The sequence below is a fragment of the Babesia bigemina genome (genome assembly GCF_000981445.1).
Source record: "Babesia bigemina genome assembly Bbig001, chromosome : III".
NCBI lineage: Eukaryota > Apicomplexa > Aconoidasida > Piroplasmida > Babesiidae > Babesia > Babesia bigemina.
Window position 1 is genome coordinate 103,458 of NC_027218.1, and position 20,303 is coordinate 123,760.

Consider the following 20,303-nt stretch of genomic DNA (forward strand, 5'->3'; position numbering starts at 1 on the left):
TAATCGCATGGACAACTAATAAATCTGCATCTATTTAAATGTATGCTGTTGCATGCGGTATGTGATATAACTAAAGTTACGCAGGCTGATAGTGGCGTCTACTATATGCAATCGCCACTAGGATTCGGAAATGGGCATCTTTAGACATTGTATCCCACTAAGTTGTGCATACAGGGACACATATATCCGTATGACTACAAGCCGTTTGTGAGGTGGCGGTGTAACTGTTCATATCCAGAATACGAATCTCTCGGTGCTGCCATCCGATGCACCTGGATCCGTCACAAGGTCAGACGGCAACTCAGGCTGCGCAGAACCGGATATATAACTGGCGTCGTCAACTTCAGACTGCTGGCCATCGTAGCGGTTGCCGACAAATTGCACCAGCCGGGTTTTGGTGTAGGCTTTAAAGTTACATGTCTCATCACCCCGCGGCCGCAGCTCCACGCAACATACGTCGCCCCGCGTCTTAAAGCCGAGTCTCTGCAGGCGTTCCACTTTTGAGTTCCGCAGCAGTGTGACATGGAACTCGTGGGTCACTGAGGTTTCGTACTCGGGGAAGTCCTGATCTACAACTCCGACATTTGCTGGCTGCGTGGTGTCGGCATTGTCTTCATCATTCTCCTTTGTATCGCGCGGCACCACATTTTGTGCATTACCTTGCCTTCTAGAAGCAGGATCCACACCTTGTATTTGTTTGATCTGCACCGAAGCTTTACCCTTGCGTTTATTCGCCGGCTCATCGTGATCTATATACTTGCTACGCAATTCCGCCAGCATGTCATTGAGCTCCTGATCTGTAATCGCCCCATTTGGGTCTACTAATGCTACATCGGCGTATGTAACCTCGATGTTTCCTCCTTTGGTGACGTATATGCCACGTGCGGCTGCTTCCGCCTCAGTCCATCTGCCTGGGTTGTAGGTATTTTTAGTCTTGGAAGCCTTCTTTTGTGCGACTCGTTTCTTGGACGCTGCTATTATGTTGTTCACTGCCCGTTTCACGGAATCCTGGAATTCTGATGCGATATCGGATAAATTGTCTTCTGGCAGTGCATGTGTCATGAATACGCTACGTTGCGCGGCCCGCCCTTTGTATACAATAGGCTTGACTCCGGCAAGCTCTATGGTGTATGGCTTCCGTTTCCCATCCGCGCCCGTTGACAGCGATGACACGGCGAGCGTCGTTGCCTGCAATGCCCTAACGACAGCGTCCACGTCTTCATCAGTGACTAGGTTCAAAAGGGCCAGAGTCACATGCGGCCGCTTTTCAAATGCTACTTCATGGCCTGATAATACGATGTTTGGAGCACATGTACTGGTTACCTAGAAGGCCTATTACTTCCTGCTTGAATTCGCTAAAAACACGCTGAAAGTCAGCGCCCCGAACGGGGAGGCAGAGGTAGTAGTTGTATATGCGGCTCGTTCGACACATATTGAGCATCTCCACTATTGCCTCCGACGATTTGCTACCGCTGGCAATGAGGCAGTGGACGTCGTCTCGCGGAGTTAGGCTCATGCGTACGTCCATTCGTTTCTCCAGTTCTCGAATGTGGCTCCTGATGAAATCGTTGAATGCAGGCCTCACAGTCACAGCGACCTGGTCCATCGTCATTGAATGTACTACGGAAACCTTTTCCGTATCGTACTGCTGAGGCTCCGCTTTCCCCATTGAGGATTCCCTCGTGTTCCTGAAGGTGCCTTCTTCCGGCATAACCAGCTCGGTTTCAAGCGGCACTGGCACACGGAACGTGTCATACTTCGGAGGAGTAACGCCTTCCCGCTGTATTGCGATGGTGTCGAAGCGAAAGTGATCCCCCTTGATCGTAACCATTCTGTCTACGTAATTGCGAGGATTGTACGATTTACTGCGAGCTTCCGCTCTTGTAGCCGGAGATAGATAACTCTTCTGCCAACTGTTTGCTCCAAGGTGGATGTGTTTGACGTGTATGGTTCTCGCGATGCCGAAGGTCTGAGTGTGTATAAGCGCTACCACGAATCCGATGTAGGCGCTATAACCCGAAACCATTCACCTTCTACGCACTTTACGAACTACATGTCTATAACGAGTTACTACGCTATATTATCAGTGTAGGAAGTCATCCCGAAATGCGGATGCGCCGCAGCACGCGCGGCGAAGACAGGTTCAGGCAGCAGTGAGCATATAAGATGCCAAGGAGATTTTAACGTTTTGTAGTAGCATGTATAGACATGATATGTACCATATATGTGTGAATTACTGCATAGTGAGTACGTACTACGTTGCTTGCACAATTCGCAACTATGATTGCATAGCATTCTTCGCTATACATTCATGGCGTTGTGCACGCTTTTCAAATGGCAGCCAGCTCCCCAGTAGACAAAACTCCGAAACTTCGCTTGATTACTTCCGCAATGGAGGCTTATTTGACAGGTTTGCCCTCGTACGTTAGCCTGCTAGAGGGAGAGGCAAAATTTGAGTTTTCCAGATCTCCACATCGAATACGGATTCACTATGCGATAAACGTTTACGTCGTCGAGTCCGACTCCCGATACGCGGAAAATTTCGTACCTGGCCCCCTTCTGCTGCGCGAAACACCACTCGTTGTAGGTGACTGGGAAGTAGTTCCTGTTTGCGCACGAGCTGCTTTTGACCTCTATAAATATTTCTTCGCCTTCAGTGTTACGAATGGTCAAATCGTACGCTAGGCCGCTCTCCGCTTTCTTGTTGTACCAACTTATCGCAACCTTTTTGCTATCCAATTCGGATTTCAACAATACCTGCAGAAGGTCGAACACATACTCCTCTCCCAAGTAGCCAACCGCAGTGATACGCTGCACATCCACTGGAGTTTTGCTCAACATGCGATCTGCAAGTTGCCGATTCATCTTGGTAGGCTTGACGTACTTGGAAGACGGGATATGCTCATACAAGGAAACGCTTCCAACCGCGCTCCTCAGTTCGTCAGATAGCACCAGCATGTAAGCCAAATGCTTGTTAACCTCCTTACAAGACGTAGAACGCCCATGGTAGAGCTGCACTGTAGTTCCATGGTCGGTTGGATCCTTGCGTGGAACGCTTACTATATTTTGCTCGACGTGCAATGGCGAGTGCATAGAGTCGTTTGCTGCAGTTAGAATAACATTTGTATGCTTAGCAGCCGGAGTGAAGCTTCTTTCAACGTTTCCGCCATCGCCTTTTGCGTCTGCAGCTTCTACATGAGGGGCGCATACCTCCGAACGTAACAAAATGGTCGAATCATCTGCGGCATCAACCGGCTGTGTGACCTCCATTACAGCGGAAGGAGGTTGTGCTGACTTGTTGACCACATCTACAGGGACACTCGTCTGCGCAGCACTACCTGCGACATCACATTTAAAAGGTACCAGTGACTTGGACGCCTCCTTGTTCTTGGTATCTGGTAAGCAAGCTTTTGCGGTAGTTGCAGAACGAGCATTCACGCCAGCAGGTGAAAGACCGCTGTTAGATGCGGCTTTTTTTAAAAATTGATCACCAACTGGTGGAGCGTACAACCAATGATAGATGAACGGATCCATGACTTTTTTCAAGCACGTATCTCCGCTATCTAGGTGCGAACCATACCCATCCATGAGAGGGAGCTTTTTCGCAGCAGCTGGATCCGACGTTACTTTATCCGTAAGCTGTTTTGGGGCCTCGCATTTCTTGATCGTAATATCTGCATCAGCTTTTGAATCCTTTTTAACACTTGTATCCTTTCCAGTGACATTACACCCAGCGGCAATTGTGGTACTGCTGCCAAGAGGCTTACGTGGATATGCCGCTACATAGTCAGCGCACAAGCATTTTCCGGATGGCCCATTGCTGTTACCCTTCACGAAAACATCGACCGCATCCTTCGGCTGCGACCGTATCATCTCATACACGGTGCACATAAATTCTCCTAACATCCTTTCGTGTTCATTTGTTTCCATGAAACGCCTGTTTATATCCTTCGGAGAGGCTGCCGGATCGACGAGGAGCACCTTAGCAAGGTTCACGAAAAATGAGGCGGGCAAGCTTTTCAGTTTCCCGTTTTTCGCGGCATTTTGTGCACTTGATATAACATCTGCCGTGTAAGCGAAATGTTCAGGCATCGTATCTACGACTGCATAGATCTTCATCGTACCTATACCTTCGCAATGAACGAACGATTCGCCTGACAGCCGTGCGCTTTTGGCCAATACATCACCCTTGCGGTATTGATACACCATCATAACTTCGCTCGTTGTGATTACGATGGCTATGCGGTGTAGGAGGTAGAGAATACGTTGACAGCACAGGTCGTATTGGTCGATCATGCGGTGTTTCAGGTAGTGATTCACATATGGCAGCAGTGCTACTAACAAATAGCTATTCATCGGCCAAGGACATTGCGCCACTGTAGACCCAGCCACACATTGCAGCTGGCAATAATCCTTAAATTCAGATGCACCCAAAGTTTTCAATACACGTTCCCACATGTCATCTACGTTGAGGTTTCCATCAGTGGAATATCTCTTCAAGTACTGAGACGTGTTGGAATACAGAAGCCCGACTACAGGCCTACTGGCCACCCATATACCTAATTTCGGATCCAGCGGGAATTTCTGAATTATACTCCCGGAATCCCAGCTACGTGCAAGAATTATACCACTGGCAGGCGCTACTAGTCTATCCATCCTGGAGCTCCGTGTACTACCTTCTTGCCCACAAAGGAACATGTCGGCATATACGCACGTAACAGGTATGCACTCACGTTTCCAAATGGTCCTGATAAATGTCACCTTGTCCATTACATTATAAAGGTGTATGATGCACTCAAAAACGGTCTCCAAGTGTTCACAAACATTCTCATTTGTAACACCATCTAGTATGCGCAGCGTTTCTTCAACTGAAATGATTTGTTTGATTCCCAGCGCTTTCCAGAAACCTGTCAACTCTGGGAACTCTGCATAGTCCTCTGTCAGCACGGCAAGACCTTCACAGCCGATTATAGACTTGTATATTGCCAACTTAGGGTCCTTTGAAGTGCACAGCATCGGCTTCTTAGGCGAACCCGGCGATTTGAAATATGAAGCGAAAACAACTACCAAGTTCCTGCAGTGAAACGTGGTACGAACTCGAAGGGCAAACAAGCAATCCTCTTGCATTGCCCGATACAGTCCGTTATATATAGAAGCAATGATTCTCCTTAGTACCCCGGGTTCATTAAACAGAATGCTGTCAAAATATTCTTTTGAAAATGAGTGATTCAAACGATGCAGCGTGGGGGCGTCTGTCCAGTGTTGTAGCCACTGAGACGTGTCTGTCTGGGTTTCTGTGCTGTGTCGGGATTCGATGTCGGCTTTACCGCATTTTGCGCATAGGAAATCCAGTATCTCCAGTAAGTCGTATGATTTCTTTGGGAGAAGAAGTTCGTTTTTAACTTGAGCGTCAAGCCTTTTAAAAAGAGTGCAGGAGTACCCAATGTCGTTTTCCAACGCAATGGGCAGCGCTACTTGCCAAACGCCATCAGATCTCAACTGTTCGCCAGATTTATAGACGCATTCTTCGTACGGGAGCCATGGAATGTGACGCAACTGGTAGTACAGAAGCGAGCGACCAAGGGGTTGCTGCCGATCACCACATTGTAATGTAGCCAGGCAATAGTCAGGGTGAATTTCAAGTTCCTTGATCATTATATGGTACATCAAAGTAGAGAGTTGATGCGCGCACTGTCGTCTAAGCTGTAATTCTACGTCATTACCTTTATCTTCACTTGTCTGCTCGCCGCCACGTGATTCACACGGGTCACTCCCATGAAGTTGCCGCACGACAGCGACAACACGCGCGAAATCCGGGCTATACCAGTCTTTCACCGTCCTATGAACGCCAAACTGGCGCGATTGTCTCAAATCCGAATCCAATTTCGTGATACGGTGCTGAACTGCAATCCCTATGTCGTCTGGAAACACGGGTAACTCGTATTTACCGCAAGCATCAACCGACAAATGCAGTGGAGCGTAAGTGATGAAACTGAATACGCCGATGTGTGCCAGTGTATCGACAAAATCTTTGAAGGTAAAGCCGTCGTGCGACGGTTTGCTGTATTTGGCAATGCCTTCAAGATATTCATCACTCAGGAACATATGGTGCAGATCCTTATAAGCGGCAAAGGTTCGGATATTGTCGTAATGTTTAACGAGTTCGTTATCCTCCGTCATAAGTTTGCAAGCGCTTATGTGGTCGGGACAAAAACGAATTAAGGGGTCACCCAGGCGGGCGATTTTTCCGGTGTTGACAACGACTGGCATTGACCTGATCACTTCTATATCCTTAGGGCCCAGAGATGCGAGCTTGTCGCAATTCAGAGCCAAGAAGTGCAACACATCCCTGCCTTGCTTCAAAATATCGTCACAACTAAGACAATCGCGTGAATTAAGTATCTTGCGAACATTGGTGGTTATTAGTTTGGACAATGTGCCCTTTTCCGTCAATTCTATGCAACCCAAACGCTCCAAGAGACAGGCTACACGGTTTTCATACCCCTCTATTTCCCACCTATTTTCAAAGAGAGATGATGACACAACCTTGTGAACACCCCTTATTTCTGTCTGCATGCCGCTGCGAGCAAACACGGTGCAATCGTCGACGAAGATGAGCATGCCCTGAGAATCAACCAGTAGTAACACTTCACGAATACCATCGATATCACTGGGAAGCGCCATGCGCTCCAGCAGGCATAAGACGACTCCAATGTTGCGAAAGAACTGCTGCGCCAACTGCGGCTGCGATGACAATGGAATCGAAACGTCAATTTTGGTTCGCAGACCTATCATAAGTTTGCATATGAATGCAACGTCCATTTCATTGATTCCGACATCCAACATTGCAGCACGCAAGTACGGATCGTGAAACTCCACAGAGGCATAATACGTATCACAACAATCCTTGAGCAGTTGCGGATCGAAAACGGCTCGTGTAATTTCTCGTGCATCCTTTTGGGACATCAGGCAAGTGTTATCTGGTGGAATAACGGCATTAGAGGGACGTACAGTCAAGTTTGATTCACCTTCAACTGCTACCCAAGGCATATGCTGGAGTAATTGCCGGGCTTCGGCGCAACACATTTCGAAACCGCCTGTTCCCGCGTATTTCCCCGGTATCGCATATAAAACATTACGGTACACATTCGGCAGATGGCGGAAAGCCTTGGATATTATAAGGACCATCAGAGCGAACGCCTCACCGGCTCTCTTCGTCAACATGATATTCCACGGATCGCCGCCGATGATATTCTGCCTGCTTGCCGATAGGACAAAATCCGCATTAACCATAAATGGCACGCCATAATCCGCAACAGGAAGCACATTGTAAACGCTGTATGTTTTACCTCCAACTACATCCGGCAGTAGCGGGAGACCTACGGTGACGGCACATCCCTTGCTCGACTTTTTGGAAAGGCCTACAGAAAGTCTTTCTATTTTACCAAGCATAAAATTGTGCGTCAACATGCACACGCACGTATCTTGCACGGTAGAGATGTTGTTAAATATGTTCCCTACCTCAGTGGATATCATGATCGCCTGAAAACGAGCGTCCAACATATTCACCGGCAAAACAACCGAGGAAGCGGTGGTAAGCGACACTTCTGGCTGTGCTTGACTGTTCACTACCATACGAACATTTTTACGCACCAGCATTTTTTTACTGATACGTGTGACGGTGCATTGGGTGATGTCAACTAGCGTTATGGTCGTGAGCTTTCTCAAAAATGCTAGATGCAAGGGATACAATTGCTGAAAATCTGAAAAAAAGCCATGTTTTCCACTAGCAACATCCTCCTTAAACGGGAGATACATGAGCGTATTTGGGATGGCGCCGTGCCTCTGTACAAATTGAGAGACGAACGCGCTGTAAACTGTATCGCCCGGATCCGAAAGCATGGTCCTGACATAACCAAACGGGTTGTTTTTCTTTCCAAGACTGACCCAGTGAGGCAGGATGTAGTCCGTATTGTACAGCATATTGGGGTTAGTGGAGAACATGAAGTGGTAGCCGTTAGAGAAGACATATGGCGATTGGGTGACCAGGAATACTGATTTAAATCCTATACCGAATTTCCCTGTCTTGCTTTCATTGCTGCCAATCTTGCTGCTTGCCCCTATATCGCAGATGGACCTTACATCTTTCTCGCTGAATCCACGTTCGTTGTTAATGACAACGATCCCTCCTTGATCCAATAGGAACGCAATTTCGGGTGACTCCACATCGTAGTCGTTGTCATCCGCATTTTGCAGTAACTCTAGCTGGAAATGGGTTCGGTTGATATAAAGGTCTTCAGCAAGCCGTTCTATTGAGCGCGCTATCTTCTGACGCTGTTTGCTCAGCACTGCGGCAATATGCCGGTTATCCGGGGTTTGTGATGACTTGTTATCGCCTGGCTGTGGATTCATGGCAAGTCCGAATTCTTGGTACCGTATATCACGAATCAACATCTTACCCCGCGTTGCCAGCTCAGGATCGGTTGTTCCCCAGAGTTGCGAATGTAGATGAGCTGCGTCGGAAGCAGTCACTCCCGGAGTGCCCCCAGTTTTCGGTGTTGACGGAGTTATGTTGTGTCCACGTGTAGGCACTCCTTTTTCAGGTTTAGGGATGGTATCAATACCGCCATTATCTGTGTCGTGGGCCTTTTCGACAATGAGGTCCACATACCTTTTTTCCTGTGCCAGTGAAAACTTCATTGTAGGCCACTTGTCAACTTGATCAAGTAGGACATATGCAGAAACTTGTTCGTTCTCTGCTTTGTTGTGATGGGCATTCTCTACATTTACGCTGACAGAAGGGCTTACGGTGACGGGCCCTTGCTTATTATCAAGTGCACAATACGTCTCTGAGCTCTTATAGTCGGGCGCTGCACAAATGCTTGATACTTGAGTCGTTTGCTGAACTTCTGGGATGACTGCATCTCTAACATCAGCTCGTGGCAGAGCCGCCGAATAGACAATCGGAGATGGTGTACAGCTGCCTTTGTTCACCGTCTTCAATGACTTGTATTTGGCCGTTTGCTCATTTGACACTTTGGGCGCTTCTTCGCACCCTGTACCGCTCGTTGCAAGAATACCCTTGGCCTTTTCACAATACACGCTGGCAGGAATATTGAAGAAGGAGCCAATTAAGAGCAATTTTTCGCGCACCGAATCACTCATTCGCCCTTTTGTGATAAGATTGTACATGTGAATCGCAACGTGGCGCATGCTTTTATTGCCAAAAGCATCGGTGTTATCGAAGTAGGCGGAGCAGAACGGTAGTATCAGCATCTCTGGCATCAAACCAATACATTCTGCGACAAATAATGCCCCGGGCACATTCAAAGATTGCGATAGGAATAGCGAATTAACGGCGTTGGTGAGTGCAGACATAGGAGGTAAGAGAGAAATCTTCTTTACCGAAACCAGTAGTGTCAGCCCATGGGCACAGAAGGACCTCGGATCATTGTTATTGATCGCAGAGATCATTACCTGCAGAATATCGCAGGGCGATGCGAACCCTTTTGGGGAAGGTACTTTTATCGCAGAATCGTTTTTTAGCGTGATGAACATCATGTCACCTAGAACATCCAGCGGGAAATTTTCCAACACACCTTTCAGTGTTCCGTGGTTCATCTGATGTGTCACAGACCACTTGGTAACGCGATGGATATCTGCCATCATAGGTGAGGCGATGATCTGGTCGTACAGCTCCCGCATCTTTACCGCGCTCTTTGGATCATCCTCGGCCCGCATTAGCTGCGATGGTGGCTTACGCCTCTCAATGTAATCATAACCAAGTGCATATCCGTCCACGATCGGCGACACCTTTTGATCCTTGCAGTGATTTTCAAGGGCATTCGAGATCGTTTTCCTCAGAGCCTTATGACCCTTTTTTGACCTTGCATTGATTCCGTAATCTTCTTCCAATATTCTACGAAACATTGGCACCATGGACGTAATGTTCTGAACCATATCTTGCTCGTTAGACGGCTCAGGGAGCGGGCCTATATCTTCCATGAGAAAACCAAATCGCCCAAGTAATTGCCTGGATAAGAACTCTACAGATTTATCCGGCGTTAAATCGCAACTGCACTCAACATTAGTAGTTGAAGTGGCGTTATTATCGCTCTTTTCCAGATTCGCCAGGACCTGACTGCTTTCCGGGGCCGTATGGGCCGCAGAGGGCTTATCAGACCCCCCCGCATCCCCCGTCCAACAACCGGTCCCCATCCGCTCGATATACCTGGACTTCGACCTCCCCATTATGTCGGCATCGTGAGGCACTAATCCATAGGCAACCTGGAACAACCGGACGACGACGCCCAACAGAAGTTCCAGGAGCATACCCTCCTCCTGTGCATTATTGCAAAGAGTTTTTACTTTTGCGGCAATAGCGCTGACAACCGACTCAGTGGCGTGTTTGCTTTTCGACTTGTGCAACACCTTGATGACGTGCTGCTCAATGTTTTTCATGAGCACCACTTTCCCCACGTATCTGCGATTGTTGAATGCCAAAGCTGCGGCCATGATGTGGGAGCAGGGGAACGTGACCTTAGGGCAGCTGCAATTGAAAAAGAGCATGTCTACCATACGGCAGTTTTCCGACTGCGAGTGGACCACGTAATAATCCGTGTACAAGTGCGTGTAAACACCCCCAACCATCTGCGCTATGACCGACGCCTTGTTGAACCCATTGAATTTTTCCATGCACTTCATCCAGGCGCCATCTTCCAAGTCAGTCGCTGATACTGGCGCGCGTTCTTGTATCGGACTTTTTTGTGAGAACGGATCTGTGTTCTCTGGCTCCTTGCTTTGGTAAGCACCCCCAATTGGCGGCGAGGGTTCGCCTACCTTTGTGTCGCTGCATTGTTGGCTTAATGTGTCATTCGATGCCACTTGCGGTGGCGTGCATCCAGGATCGATCTGCACAGAAGGCGTGATATGTGTAGCGCTTGCTTTAGGTAGGCCAGCGGATAATGCGGCTGCCGGCCTGTTCAACGGCCGCTGCAGGGCGTGAGGTGCGGGGTATGAGCCATCACTGCGCGCTGGCCACGCTTGTACAAAGGGATTCTCCGCCATTCTGCCGCATATTCCAACCAAGTCTGCGAGAAGGGAGTGGAGGCCTCAATTTCGTAAGCATCCGCAGGTTCCAGCCAGCCGTACACAGTTGCGGCATAATATTTGATTAATTACCTGCGTTTATGTACTATGTGTGCGATAAATACTGCGTGTTGAAGTGGACATTGTGAAAGAGACGTCACGGCGGCATCTCACCGTTTATCTCACTTGTATTCGGCCTGCCAGGCTCCATTCCGACGCCATGTGTAGTACAGGTGTGATATACTGCAGTTTTTATAGAGATGTTAAAATGTGCTGCGTCTATTCGCCACCCCCTGATGGCATGCCTAACTCTTATCCAACGCGTTGGTCTGTGTACGGTATCATGACCGAGCGGCGGGATTTCCATCGATTGCGGAACCCATTACGGCCAGCTGTGTATTCGTCACATTAATAGCGTGCGGGTGGCTGTAAAGCAGTCGTCCATACTACCGGTGTGCAGACCTGTCGCCGACGGCCAGCACTGACCAAGGAGATGCCGCCCAGCTCAACCCCGATAGGACCAAGTAAAAGCCATACCCATTAACACACGTGGCAACGGAGTAGACAGCGCCGTTCCGGCGTGCAAAAGAAACTTATTGGCGGAGCGCGGTGTGTGTAGCAACACCGTCTTCAGGGAGAGTTCGCGCAAAATTAAGCCACGAATTAATTTAGACAATGCCCGTCACGATTACTAAAAACGCAGTCAGTGTTATATTACCATCGTGGTGTCCCCAGACACGCGCGTATCGCCGTCTACCGGGACTTGCCACATGGGCAGGGCACAACTGCCGGCACACATAATTTACCTATCATTTTCAACAACGACTCCCCAAGATGATCCCGGAAATTTCGGTCATTCGCCAGGTGGCGGAGAACATCGAGGTCCCCTACAAGGTGACCCATTTGCTGGACGCTGACGCTGAGGTGCGTCTGGACCAAATCGTTGGCCAGCTCAGCCTTCCTATTGAGTACCTGAAGGATGTGGCGCAGAGCTTCTATGGCGAATTGGTAAACGGGTTGAAGGCACACCGCCGCCATCGTAATCTCTGGCTGCCGAACGAGTGCAGCTTCAAAATGCTTGATTCTCACATCACCACCGTCCCCACGGGCGATGAGACTGGGTGCTACTACGCCATTGACTTCGGAGGTTCTAACCTCAGGTCTGTGCGCATCAACGTGAAGGGCAAGGGTACCATGGAGCGTATGCAGTCCACGTTCAGCCTTCGTCACGCCACGGCTCTGAGGCCCAAAGGATTGCTCGACCGCACCGCCACTGCCACGGAACTTTTCGACCACTTCGCGAAGAGCATTGGCAACCTCATGGAAGAATCGGGTGACGCGAAGGACTCCGACAAGATTTACCCCGTGGGCTTCACCTTCTCCTTCCCCTGCACCATGCTCACCAAACGCAACGCCATCCTTCTCGACTGGACCAAGGGTTTCGAAACTGGTCGCGACACCAACGAGCAGGTGGAGGGCCGCGACATTGGTATGCTGATGGACGAAGCCTTCAAGCGCAACAAGGTGAACGGCAGGGTGTCCATCATTCTCAACGACACCGTCGGCACCCTCATGTCCGTGGCTTACCAGAAGCCGCAGGGCTACCCCGAATGCCGCATCGGTCTCATCTTAGGCACTGGGTTCAACGTGTGCTACGTCGAGCACGAGTACCTCCGCTATGGTTACGTTGGAAAGGTCATCAACATCGAGTGCGGTAACTTCGACAAGGAGCTGCCCATCACCCCCGTGGACTACGAAATCGACTGGTACACGTCGAACAGCGGCCGCGGCAAAATGGAGAAGCTGATTGCCGGAGCCTACCTCGGTGAAATCATCCGCCGCAACATGATCATCTACCTGAGCGAGAGGGCCACCGCCCAAATGTGGAAGGTTGGCACCTTCACCGCCGTCGACGCCGCGGACATCCTCAACGACAAATCCGACGACCACGCCAAGGCGCGCGAAATTGCGAAGAGATGCTGGGGCGCTGACTTCGACGAGAAGTCGCTGAAGGGTCTGCGCCGTATTTGTGAAGCTGTGTTCGACAGGTCGGCGGGTCTGGCCGCGGCTGCCATCGTGGCCACTGCGCGCAGGACTCTCGCCCACGCCACGAGCAAGATCACGTGCGCCGTGGATGGTTCTCTGTACGTGAAGAACGAGTGGTACCGCGAGCGCATGCTCTACTACATGGAGAAGGTATCCAGGGCCGACCTTGTCGGTTCTGTGATCATGTACGCGTGCGACGACGGCTCTGGCAAGGGTGCTGCCATTGCGGCGGCCATGATCAAAGACGACGAGTGAGTAAGTTGCTTGAAGTGTGCAAAACCTAATATTTACACGCACCGCCGTTAACTACCGTTTCACCACGTCGATATGAAAGCCGAAGTGATCAATTATTGAGGTCGATATGGTTCTTAGTCGACGGCTATTTATAACACGTCTATGCGGGTGTGCGCTCATCTAGTTCCATTAAATGTTAAAACCCCCGTAGGGCAATGAATATTTTACTTTAATTTCTGGTATTTACAATGCCGCGAGGCGGTCATCGTGGCTGCCTGTTCGCAGTTAGCGGGCGCGCTTTGACTGCCTTCGGTCGACGGCGCAGGCGCGGTCTCTACCATCACTGCACCAACGAGCTGTTTCGCCCCGCCTGGGGACCAGTGCGTCAACCGGCGCTGCTGATGGACGCTCAGCTGCCCAACTGGGCGTCAGACACCCTGTCTCCAGCCGAGAAGTTGCCGCCCAAACCGCAGTACAGCCGCGACGCCAGGTCGGCTTGGCCGCAGGAAAGTAGGTGCCGCCTGCGGACGCCCGTAATCTGTTGCAGGGTCGTCCTTCCTGCTCAACATGTATCGCAGGAACGTCAAGCGCTACTTCCATCCCGCAGCGGCTGCGAACGATGACCACGTGCGCAATTACATCTATGAAGTGCTGGAACCCAGCTATCGCAAGTGCTTCAGCGGCATCGGAGTGGACTTCATGAGGCAGGTAAGGTGCTGTGGCAGTGTTATCATTGCGCGAAGTCGTCGAACCCCGCGCGGCACATCGCCGACCTGGTCAAGGACGTCAACGCAGTGTCGGCACCCACCCTCGACCTACGGTACCGGGAAGAGGCTGCACCCAGGTAGGCTCGATTTGAAACCGAGACACAAAGCCCAGATTCAAGCGCATGGAAAGCCTAGTGCGACAGTCGGAGGCCTGGCGCAGCGTCGCGCCCATGCAGGAGGCGTCCGCCAACCCGTTCCCTCACGTTAACGAGAGCGCATCCCTCGTTCGGAACCTCGGCGTGGCGGACGTGCTACACACGAAAAGCAACCACCGCCTTGCCAGGCGCGCACATCCCAAGTGGTATACTGCCAGGTATCGCAAGTTCATGGACAAGAAGCGGCTGCAAGAGAAGTTACGGCAACTGAAAATTGAGACGGGGGCGTAGTCACTCGGAGTCGGAGTAGCCGTGAATAATACACTTCCCCGGCGCAGATTTGTTGGTAGCTCCACCCGTTGTACTTGGCGACTTCGGAAGTTCCGAACCTGGCTCTGGGTTTCGGCTCTCCGGCGGTGCCGATTGTGGCGCATCGACAAAAAGTTGGCGCACGTGATCTGGCACGTTGCTCTTCACAAACTCGGACAGAGCTCCGCCATCGTTGCGCTTCAGACACCTGTAGCATTCGTGCAGCGGGTGGCTGGGATCCAGGAACGGCACTTGCTCGTTAGCTGGGTGAATCTTAAGTCTGAACTCGAAAGCTTCTCCCTCCTGCGAGCACATTGGGTAACACATCGCAAATTTAGTATATTTACTTGTGTATATAGCTTACCTTCCTCACCATACACGCCGTATAGGCCATGTCTAGGAGGACTGCGCGATCCGGCGTACGCCCAGCTGGAATCACGCGCAGCAGCTGCGGAGGCAGCTCAGGATCGCGATCCCCCATCAACAGAAGTGCGTTATAACATCTCTATTGCTGCTAAACGTACAACATAGCTCAGGATTGGAGGAACAGTACCCGTCGCCACCGCGCGATGTCGTGTTGCCCGTTATTGGCATGTAATGGACACACACTTCACTGTACAAACATGATCACTCTAAATCGTATAATGGAGCATCGTAATGGCCTTCGTTGAGTGGAATTCCTGGCACCGGCAGATCGGCAACCGGATGTGTTAGGCTTCACAGCGTGTGATCCAAGAAAACGCCGACATCGCAAAACCGCATCCTTCGTCGAATATGACGAGCCTGGTGTTCATCGTAGCTACCATACTTGGGTGTGTATCGCAAACTGACGGGTCGCGTATAAGGAAGAGTTACACAGGTACGTAGTTGCGTAATGTGTGTTGTACTCTTGAACGTCAGCTCACACACCACTTGATGAACTCCAATGTGGTTTAAGTAGTTACATGATATCGTATTCAACTGTTAGAAGCGCTTCTTCCTCTGTCTATGCCCGTTACTTTTGCGGTGTACCGACACGGTGGTACATGCAGATGTCGTTTTCGTCGCAAATTCTGTGCACAGTGTGCTGTATATGCCATTAAAACATGTCTATGTGTTGCTTCTAGTGTTATAAGTTATATGAGCTGGACTATATTGCCATAATAACGCTGCAGATACGCAACTCGACCTCTTCAAAGGTTACTAGAAGGGTGGTGTGTGGCATTTTTTGCAGATATCGCCAAGAATTTGAAGGAAGAGAGCGAGCATATACCCACCACAGCCCAAGTGGTAAGTGTGCAGTCGTACGGTTATAACAGTAATCAGGTTGAGAACATGAAACGGTTGGAAACACGGCAGCCTCCGCATATTGTGTTGCAGATTGGACGACGCGGAATTCAAAAGGCTGGACGAGCGGATTGCGAAGGAAACTGCGCAGCTCAGCGAAGAGCACAGCAGGTGGGAACGAGCGCAGCGGTGGTTCACATTGTGTTAGCTGTGGCACTGTAAATTACGAAAGGGATTACTCGCATGCATGTCCCTCAGGTGAGGTTGCACATATGTGGCATGAATGTCGCACAGAATGGACTCTGCAGGCAGACGGCTCATGCTGGTAATGATTTCGCTATATGATGCGTTTGCAATGAGCACAGGGGCGAGCATTACACGGGACCGTGTGAGGCCATACAAACCTTCAAACTGTTCACTAAGGCCGACAAAACCAAATTTGTGAGTCTCCTACTTGTCTCTGAACGGTTTGAAATCGTCTCAGGAGCACAGATGCTGCGCATTCTGGCCTGCTCGCGGATCGCGTAAAAGAAGCGTTTCGACGTCGGCGCTGATCGGCGGGTTGCACGGCATCGTAAGTAAAGCTGCGTCGAAGCCACGTACATTGCGTGCAGGTCGATCCGCACGACGGGCATATCGTCCCTCCACGCCAGTGATACACCAAGATACATTACAGCTTAATGTTTACGTGCAAACGTGGCTGCAGCCTGAAAGCGGGGGTTAAAATCCCCGTGCCCGGTTTCGCCTCGGCGACATCACGGTCGTTTGCGTACCTGATTTAGTTTTGCAAGTATTGCGTACAATGTAACCTACCCCACGGTCAGAAGCAAGGGGCCCAATTGGTAGTTGATGTATCCCTGTCTATTGCCGTAGCCGTGTTCACGCAGCATACAAGAGAGTCCGAGCGTAAAGTTCATGCCGCGCTTCTTTTTCCTCTTGGCATGGTTCCTTTCAATCGCTTTCTCGTGTTTCTAAATCGCAATAAGCTGTGAGACTAACACACCTACCGCATACATGGTCGGTTTCGGCAAACCGGTGTGCACGGAGACTATGGCTTCGAGCTTTTCCCGTAACTGGTCTCGCGCATCACCTATAGTTTCTTCCACCCACGTGGGCAGGGGCATCTTATTCGATAGGGATGCCATCGCATCTGCAATCTTTCGGTCATGATCTGCGATAATTCTGTTAACAAGGGCCTCTGCGTCCTGCTTGGGATCTTTTCCAAGCTCATTCCTCAACTGCTCTTTCGCCGATGAGGCGGCCATAAGAACGATTCTCAGATACGCGTCGTTGGCGAAAAGAGACAGGCGCTTGTATTCCTGGTCCACGTAACGTGACACAATATCGTCGTGCTGCTGCAATTGATCATATTTCCAGACCCCATACTTACGGTCATATTGCGTGTCCGGAGGAAAAACGATAGAATCGCGTCAATCATGCTAGACTGCATTATTGAGGTCAAATTTGATTTTGGTGTCCCCTTGTACAGTTCCCCTAATCTATCCTTGACGTATGTATGATGCGATGCGAAGCAAGCTTCATGTATTTGGGCCAGTGTAGTAGCGATCTCGTTGGCTCCCTGAACCATCGAAATAGCCGTTGCGATGTCTGTTGTGCCTATTTTACGGGTACTGGTAGACCTACCACTAGGGTTGCAAGGTGTTTCCGACTGGCTAATAGACCTATATACGCTCTCCTCCTCACCGCATGACTTGAAAATAAACTTGGGGCTCTTGTGTACAATGTCTGACAGGTGAACTTTGAATTGCTCGTAAGCCGAAACATCCTCCGCAGAAGAACCTGGTTTTATGGTGTCTAGATCTGGTATAAATATGTAGACAGTCGGACCTCGCTTAGTGTCCACTAGTTTGGACAGGTCCTTCAGCAACGTCCTCGCAGCTCGGGAGAGGTGGAATGACTTACCGCCACGCCGGATGTCCGAACGATTCAGGTGCACCACAACGGCACCTGATCGCTGACACAAGCGCAGCAACGGCTGCCTGTCCAAACCTCTACCCAAATCGTTGGTGGCGGCAGGTATGTCCACGTCGACAACGAGGGTGCAGCGGTCGGGCTGCTTCAACTCCCAGAGGTCGGCCCGCGGCCTCAAAGGCCCTCCCAAGGCGGCAGATTTCGCCGCGTCTATACCGAAGGCATCATGCAACGCTTTGCGTTGTGGCCAGCTGCTGGCGCCTATGCATGAAACCAGCGAACAGTTCCTTTCCTTGGTGTCTCTAATCCTGGAGACCAGGTTGCTTCTTGGCATGGCAGAGGTATCTCCATTGAGCGAATGCTACCACCGCATGACATCATTAGAATCGGCATGCAAGCATTCATAAACCACGTCAAGTTTACATTACCGAAGTCATCGAAACACGTCTATGTAGTCTCCACCTACCTTACGCAACGTAGAAACGCAGAAGCAGCCGCTGAGCACGAGCACTCCTATGTAAGGTAAAACGCCATATCTCATGGCGCTGCTGCGATACGTGTAATTGCGCCGGGGTTGGATTAAAATGGCCAAGATTCCATCGGCCTATGGAATCCACGGCGAGTCTGAGATTGGCTTGCCGGGGCAATGTAACGGCTTAAAATCTTTAGAATCTCGCATGCGAATCCACCAATTGCAAATGTATCAACACGGGCGATAGCAGCGGATTCCTACTAAGATAATCTCTGACTAGTGTGTAGTATGTGTGAGTGTATGCATCGGCTCAGCCAAATTGGGGCGCTGCAACATCCAAACGAGGGTCCTCATATACTTAACGTGCGCGACTCCAATTGACAGTGTGTAGAAGATGCAACAGACATCGTTCACGCTCGGTCAACGGCGAGGAAGCGAGTATATGCCGTGCGACTAGTCCTCGACGAATCTCGCTTCACGGCGACATTAGCAGCCACACCGCTCTCCGAATAGCTTTAACAGGATGCGTTGCATGGTTAGCATTATCTGCCACGTCTATTTGGTGCTAGCAGCAGGATGGTTATGTACATTCGTCTACGGCGTCCAATGGAAGGTCCTTAACCCCGGTGATCCAGGTAAAAATGGTAAACATTTAGGCTGTATTTGCGTCAGACGATAAGAGTGTGACGAGAACGGCAAGCGCCTTTTCTGCCACAACGTTATATACCTTCGGAGGTGAATGGCAAGGTAAGTGAGAAGTCCAGAAGGCCAGTCTTACTATCCATAGGAACGTACAGCCGAGATCTGCGGCAATTCGATTTCTTCAAGAAGACGTGGACAAGTGTGGAAGTTGGTGGAACTGCTCCCGCACGAAGGGCTGGCGCAACGCTGACCAAGCTAGCATCTGCACTGTACCTCATCGGTGGCCACAACGAAAATGGCACAATAGGAAGCATACACAAATACGGTAAGCGTAAGAATCGGGGTCTATACAAGGTTATACGTAGACATCATCACTAACAAGTGGCATAACGTGCAAATATCAGGCGATGTCAACTTTATCCCGAGGAGCGGACACGCGGCATGCACGGACGGCCAAAATCGCATTTTCGTCTTCGGCGGATACAGTGATGTTAGTACTCAATAATGCAATAGTGATCTCATTTGTACCGTAGGAAGGTCTATTTCTCAATGATTTGTACGAGATACACTTGAGCTCCAAATCGAACCCTGAATCTAACGCCCAACAAATAGACGCCACCTTCAAGCTTCTAAGCACAGGTATAGTGCTCAGATCGTACCATAACGTGTCATACAGATCTCAATGCTGGCGCTCTTAATCCATCCCCCAAGGAACACGCATCAATGGAAATTGTTGATGGCGTGCTCTACCTCTTCGGGGGGTACAGCTATGGAGGCAGCTGCGGCGACGGAATGTAGGGGGAATTAAACGCGTTGCACTATTGATTATAGGTGGACGTTTGATCTGAAAACTTCCAAGTGGACGGCGTTGGAGTCCGAAATGTCGCCGCCGCCCATGGAGGGAATGAGCTCGATAACAATGGGCAGGAGCGTTCTATTTTTCGGCGGCTGTGACTTCAGCTACAATTCAAGTCGATGCTACAAGTTGGTTCTCATGATGACACACATGAATTTGGGGCAGCGATTTGTGGCGCTTCGACACCACAACAAATAAATGGTACATCATACCAACCGCTGATGACAAACCGGCCGCACGAGCCTTCGCATCCATCGCATTCTTGAATGGTAAAATATGCTTATAAACAGATTATTGGGTTAAAGGTGGCTTGGTTCTACACGGAGGTTCGAAAATGGACGTTCGAGCATTCGGCGAAACATACCAGCTTCTCGATATGCCCTGTAAGGACCCCGCCCACACGTGCCTTGGTAGAGGTAATGTGCGCACTTAAGTTGCTCCACTGGATGCTCAGGCACATGCTCACTCACGTCTTGTGTATGTTCAAGCGGCTACGAAGGGCACGATTGTGGAATAACATCAGCGCCCGAGGACGCAGTAAAATCGGACGATGTACCATTCTACACGGAAATGTGAAACATACAACGTATGTGTGC

At 50.1% G+C, this 20,303-nt stretch overlaps 7 protein-coding genes across 7 annotated transcripts; 4 read left to right on the forward strand and 3 right to left on the reverse strand.

The window, feature by feature from the left end:
* Positions 1-228: 228 nt before the first annotated feature.
* BBBOND_0300320 (hypothetical protein, conserved) lies at positions 229-1,831 on the reverse strand (the record flags this gene model as incomplete). Its single annotated transcript, XM_012912859.1, has 2 exons — positions 229-1,286; positions 1,324-1,831. The coding sequence occupies 2 exons, from the start codon at positions 1,829-1,831 to the stop codon at positions 229-231; spliced, it is 1,566 nt and encodes a 521-aa protein (XP_012768313.1).
* A 602-nt stretch (positions 1,832-2,433) lies between these two features.
* On the reverse strand, positions 2,434-11,067 carry BBBOND_0300330 (hypothetical protein, conserved; the record flags this gene model as incomplete). The annotated part of the gene is made up of 1 exon (XM_012912860.1): positions 2,434-11,067. The coding sequence occupies one exon, from the start codon at positions 11,065-11,067 to the stop codon at positions 2,434-2,436; it is 8,634 nt and encodes a 2,877-aa protein (XP_012768314.1).
* Positions 11,068-11,922: 855 nt separating this feature from the next.
* Positions 11,923-13,389, forward strand: BBBOND_0300340 (hexokinase, putative; the record flags this gene model as incomplete). The annotated part of the gene is made up of 1 exon (XM_012912861.1): positions 11,923-13,389. One exon carries the CDS (start codon positions 11,923-11,925, stop codon positions 13,387-13,389), a length of 1,467 nt encoding a protein of 488 aa, XP_012768315.1.
* A 227-nt stretch (positions 13,390-13,616) lies between these two features.
* Positions 13,617-14,521, forward strand: BBBOND_0300350 (hypothetical protein, conserved; the record flags this gene model as incomplete). The annotated part of the gene is made up of 4 exons (XM_012912862.1): positions 13,617-13,878; positions 13,916-14,076; positions 14,112-14,212; positions 14,248-14,521. 4 exons carry the CDS (start codon positions 13,617-13,619, stop codon positions 14,519-14,521), a joined length of 798 nt encoding a protein of 265 aa, XP_012768316.1.
* Positions 14,522-15,313: 792 nt separating this feature from the next.
* BBBOND_0300360 (Plasmodium falciparum CPW-WPC domain containing protein, putative) lies at positions 15,314-16,461 on the forward strand (the record flags this gene model as incomplete). Its single annotated transcript, XM_012912863.1, has 10 exons — positions 15,314-15,398; positions 15,694-15,717; positions 15,753-15,808; positions 15,845-15,861; positions 15,899-15,976; positions 16,014-16,063; positions 16,100-16,130; positions 16,171-16,246; positions 16,290-16,379; positions 16,420-16,461. 10 exons carry the CDS (start codon positions 15,314-15,316, stop codon positions 16,459-16,461), a joined length of 549 nt encoding a protein of 182 aa, XP_012768317.1.
* Positions 16,462-16,475: 14 nt separating this feature from the next.
* On the reverse strand, positions 16,476-18,278 carry BBBOND_0300370 (hypothetical protein, conserved; the record flags this gene model as incomplete). The annotated part of the gene is made up of 5 exons (XM_012912864.1): positions 16,476-16,578; positions 16,619-16,753; positions 16,820-17,157; positions 17,196-18,098; positions 18,183-18,278. 5 exons carry the CDS (start codon positions 18,276-18,278, stop codon positions 16,476-16,478), a joined length of 1,575 nt encoding a protein of 524 aa, XP_012768318.1.
* A 454-nt stretch (positions 18,279-18,732) lies between these two features.
* On the forward strand, positions 18,733-20,283 carry BBBOND_0300380 (kelch repeat domain containing protein, putative; the record flags this gene model as incomplete). The annotated part of the gene is given in 10 exon segments (XM_012912865.1): positions 18,733-18,835; positions 18,882-18,956; positions 18,997-19,176; positions 19,217-19,341; positions 19,385-19,490; positions 19,504-19,645; positions 19,683-19,835; positions 19,873-19,976; positions 20,013-20,123; positions 20,162-20,283. 10 exon segments carry the CDS (start codon positions 18,733-18,735, stop codon positions 20,281-20,283), a joined length of 1,221 nt encoding a protein of 406 aa, XP_012768319.1.
* Positions 20,284-20,303: the final 20 nt, after the last annotated feature.